Below are 5,000 nucleotides of genomic sequence, written 5' to 3'. Positions count from 1 at the left end.
GGATACCTAAGCCTTGAAATCACACAGAAGCTCAAACTTTTCTCTCACACACACGCACATTAAGTCGGGAAAGAAATGGAACATATTTCCACGGAACCAGGGGCTAAACTCTTATTCAACGTTCATATAATGAGATTTCACACCAGGACAAAGAGGAGAGGCCTCCAGGTTAAATGAACTGGATTCACTGTCCAAGACTAAACCTGACAGAGACGGACACTCGGCGAGAGAGAGAGAGAGAGAGAGAGAGAGAGAGAAAGTTCTTATTTCTTATTACAGACAGACAGGAGAGGAGAGGAGGTCACTCAAAGTTCTGATGTGCACACACACACACACACACACACACACACACACACACACACACACACACACACACACACACACACACACACAGACACACACAGACACACACAGTGAGATACATTGTGATGTATGGGCAAGTGCAATCTTGGCCTATGATTTGATGACGGGTGTGTCTAGTTCTACACAGAAGCAGAAATGCAGACATACTGCAGGGGAGGCTGTGGAGGTAGAAATCAGAGGATGGGCACATTGTAATGCATGGGATGAAGAATGGTGTGTTTGATACAATTCCTAATTCCATTCCATGCAATTACAATGAGCCCCATTTGATACCGTTCCTCATTCCGTTCCATGCATTACAATGAGCCCGTCCTCCGATTCCAAACTCCACCAGCCTCCCCTGACCTACAGACAGTTGTAACCCCAGGCACAAGAGAGTTTATCTTATCTAAGCCTATATTTGGTCCTCCAGCACACACAGGAGGAGGAGTAAAGTGAAAGCACATTTATTATGAGGCAACAAACCCTAACAGGCAGCATGGTCTGTTGTCAGCGAGTGTGCTTCTCTCTTTTAACAGTTTAGGCGGATACATTCCAATCGTATGTAAGCACATTCAGACGCTCCTCTCCCCTCCTCCCTTCCTCAACCTGAGCCAACGTCTTTTCGCTATGGAGAGAATTGAGCAATGTGCTGCCAGGGCCGTTAATGCAGGATATGTGTGTTACATTCCCTCATCTCTGGTAATGGATTAAGTAGCAGACTCTGGAGTTCTTCTTCAGGGCCTGGGTGTTTGCTTCAGTCTCCGGTTACTCAAGTGTTGTTACTGATATATATGTAATGATCAGCTGGTGGGTTATTCGGGACGGTTTTCACCCAGTGATGGTATCATGTAAATATGTCATGGTGACTTACTCAGTGTTATTTGTCGGAGGCTGTTACGAGCGCTTTATTACCACAATCATTCTAATTGCAATAATGGCTGCACACCAAAACTTTAGGCTAACTCATTTAGAGCTGAACGAATGAATGTTGAACACTGAATATGCAGTGTAAAGCAATACAGTACAGAACTGTCCAGTTTTGTGGTTGATGACAGTACATACATAAATACAAACGTAAAAATACAGAATCACTTCCGCGAATACAAAGTAACATTTCCTTTTCTGTTGGATTGAGTCTCCCAATGCAAAATCACATCGCTGCAATGTTTCACTGATTCCTTTATCTGTTGACTCTGATCACTTCGCGCAGACAGTGGCAGTCTATTCTGACCGTGTGTTCATCCATTGTCTTCCATCACTGGATTGCCAGTACAGTACTTCGTTATTCACACATTACAGCCTGCCTAATCCCAAACACAGTGACTCAACGAACTCGTCTTGGGCAAGAACCTGCCATCACAGCATCTGTCTGGCTCGCAACAACCTGTAAACCACTCAGTCTAGTCTAGTGCACATTTGACAACTTCCTGAAGTCCTGTGTGATACAGGTTAGTCTTGCACGCCTAGTTTCAGATTTCGCCTAGTTCCAGACTTTTGCTACGTGGCCTTTCCTATCCGCAGCTACGACAGTCATTATAACCTCCCACATTCTGCAATGCTTCAGCGATAACAGCAATACGCGTTAAATGCGAACACACACGGAATGTGTGTTAAGTGCGAACACACAAGGAATGCGTTCACAACATAGTCACAATGACAATGTCATTGCAGAAGGGGACACAGGCAAGGGGACTCAAGCAATGCGCCACACTTGCAAAGCAATGTCGAACACATTAAAAAGTATTGTATCCACTTGCTAGCAAACTAGCTGACAATGGAAGAACTAGCAAGCTAGCTGGAAATGGCAAATAACATCACATTAGTCAAGCTTGGTAAACGCAGAAAGATATGGCTTTATACAGTTGGGACTGTGTGCATCGTCAACGTTGTCGGACAGCGGTGCAGTGACAACCGGGAAGAGGTGTCTTCACTCGCACAGCGCCGTGCTTACCTGCTGGGTTTTGGGGATGCCTCCCGCTCCCTCCACTATTTCGGGCGAGTTCTCAAATACTCGGTCTCGGTACAAAGACCACAAACCAACGTTGGGCAGGAATAGAAGAGCCGCTATAAGCAACCCCGCGAACTGCAGTAGTCTCTTCTCTTTCCGCCTCATCTCTCCGGGAGAATACGCGAAAGGCTGCCGCAGACAGTGAGCTCCCCGGTCCTTCCTGACGGAGACAACTTTCACTCTCTGGAACAACTGAGCCGACGAGCACGGCGCTGGAGCTGCGGGCACTTCCGCTAGGGGGAGCGAACCACTGTCATATTTAGGGGAAATATATGAGAGGCATTTGCATTATGAGCGGTAAAAAAAGAAAGAATGTTATTTTTTTGCAGTTCTATTCAATAATAACTGTGATTCGACTGCTGTCATTTCATCGCTGTGACCCCACATGCTGTTGTATCGCTCAGTATTTCTGAAAAAGATTGCAGCCACTCTGAAATGTCCCCTTGGTGACAATAAAGTGGAAGTGTTCTCAAAGTTGTCACATTTTAGCAGAGAATGAACAGTTTGAAACTCGCCGAACTTGCCAGAAAAGTTAGTGTACTGCATTTATGTGCCCCCCCCCCCCCCCCCCCAATGCAATGTTAGTGGGAAATATATATTTTTAAGTTATGTTTAATTCACCTTAAAAACAACGTATATTTTATTTAAGTCCATTGACACTCACGCATTTTTAATGGCATGCATTGTATATTTGAGGCAAAAAACATCAGTAGTTTTGCGACTCCTGCACTCAACGTTTCTCGTTATATTATCAGTAATTTAGTATCTCTCGACTCAGCCTCAATACAACAGCGGCTGGCAGTGGACCTCCAGATGTCCACAAGATGTCGCCGTATCAAAATATAATTATATTATTTTCTATTCTATTCTATTCTATTCTATCATGCAGCATGGACATTCATTTATAAGACAGAAACATCTATTTTTCTTTGAAAAAATGCCATCAACAGAGTGTTTACATAGTGTAGTTCCTTGTAATATGCAGTCAGGACATGACAGGCTATGGTTTTCATCATGTCGAAAATAATTCCAGTCCAGCGCAAATCCTCTATATTCCAACAGCAGCACCCCCTGTTCAGTGTAGCCAGCTGTGTTACGGTCAATGGTTGTGGGTAATCAAGGCCCTCATTTAATCTCAGATAGCCAGCCAGACTTCAGGCATCAACCTGCTTTGTGGGCATAGACAGACAAAGAGCACATCTGTTCTTGTGTGTTGTATTGTTGTTCAATGTTATTTCCTTCACAATTATACAGAACAGGCAGTGTGTGTATGTGTGTGTGTGTGTGTGTGTGTGTGTGTGTGTGTGTGTGTGTGTGTACGTGTGTGTGTGTGTGTGTGTGTGTGTGTGTGTGTGTGTGTGTACGTGTGTGTGTGTGTGTGTGTGTGTGTGTGTGTGTGTGTTGTGTGAGGGGTGAGGGGTATATTGTTGTGTATTATTATAGGGATGACAATTACCAGTGGTTTCATGAGATTGATGGTGAATACATGCACATTACATGGAGACACACACGCACGCACACACCATACATCACACACCACACACACACACACACACACACACACACACACACACACACACACACACACACACACACACTATATTCTACTATATCCTAATTACAGTCTCACACTCTTCTCTCCATTTGCAGGCTATGTTACCAATGTTTCAGCCTGTACGCTTTCTTAACTGGGTGGCACAGCAATGTACTATGGTTCTCAAACATTCCCTTGAAACTGCAAGGTAAAGTGTGAGCAGATGGCACCATGTGATGACATTATTGTTCTCTCATGTTCAGTTATGCTTAGAATAGTCTAGAGTCAGGGGAGGCTGGTGTAGGTAGAAATCGGAGGTCTCATTGTAATGCATACCTCCACCAGCCTCCCCTGTCTAGAGTATACATGTACACATTGATATATACTGTGGGCCTGGCCTATACAATTGATGCTGTCTAATCTACACAATAACTACACGCTGGTCTCCCAAATCAGACGTGTTGCCTCCCCCAAATTGCGTGCTAATGCTCCCGGCAAACCGTCTCCCACCGCCTGAGTTCAACAAGTGGCTTCCGTGCGTCCCTATGGGCGCGCAGGAAATCCACCTATCGTTATTTTGTCCGATTCCTCCATTTGTAGAAGACTCCCCCTGGACTGGAAGGTTTGGTATCTCCCTTCTCAAAAACGTAATTCATTTTTTCGCCAACCGTAGCGTATCGGCTTGTCCGGATGGGTAGAGACTTAAACAGGCCTATAAGGTATTAAGGTCTAAACATAGGCCCGGCAGATGGTCATTACATAACGAATAACACCTCAAGGTCTCACTATAACACCACAGTCCATCACCTTTGATTACATCTGATGACGTGGGAACACCCTTGACACGCAGCAACTGGAGAGATGTGTGTAAAGTACATTACATCACCACAAGAACAAACGACCGCGAGCCGCAGACGACACTGTCATTCACAAGTCAAGGTGTCTGTCTGCTTTAGGCTTTTCAAATCGACCAATATCTCTTTCTCCCCGCTTTGACTGAACAGCCTTGCTGCTGCCCTGCTGTATAATACAAACACCCATACAGTGGAACATGAAGTGTGTCGCCAAGTCATTCCGGTGGAAAATCTGAAGGACTGTGTAGGCTACAGAGCC

The 5,000-nt window shown here is 44.9% G+C and overlaps 2 protein-coding genes across 2 annotated transcripts in view; both read right to left on the bottom strand.

Annotated features, from left to right (window-relative positions):
* The window catches only part of LOC310801050 (microfibril-associated glycoprotein 3-like), a 76,888-nt gene that overhangs the window by 1,533 nt on the left and 70,355 nt on the right, over positions 1-5,000 (bottom strand). The gene's annotated exons all lie outside the window — the stretch shown is intronic.
* Positions 1-5,000, bottom strand: part of LOC310801339 (polypeptide N-acetylgalactosaminyltransferase 10-like) — a gene marked incomplete at both ends in the record, with an annotated part of 35,914 nt that overhangs the window by 28,318 nt on the left and 2,596 nt on the right. Inside the window, one exon of the mRNA XM_083665333.1 lies at positions 2,297-2,586. Coding sequence (XP_083521459.1) covers positions 2,297-2,586 — 290 coding nt within the window. The remainder of the gene's footprint in view (positions 1-2,296; positions 2,587-5,000) is intronic.

Source organism: Argentina silus (genome assembly GCF_951799395.1).
Source record: "Argentina silus genome assembly, chromosome: 2".
NCBI classification, from domain to species: domain Eukaryota; kingdom Metazoa; phylum Chordata; class Actinopteri; order Argentiniformes; family Argentinidae; genus Argentina; species Argentina silus.
Note: the sequence above shows the minus strand (reverse complement) of the source record. Positions and strands in the feature narration are given on the sequence as shown.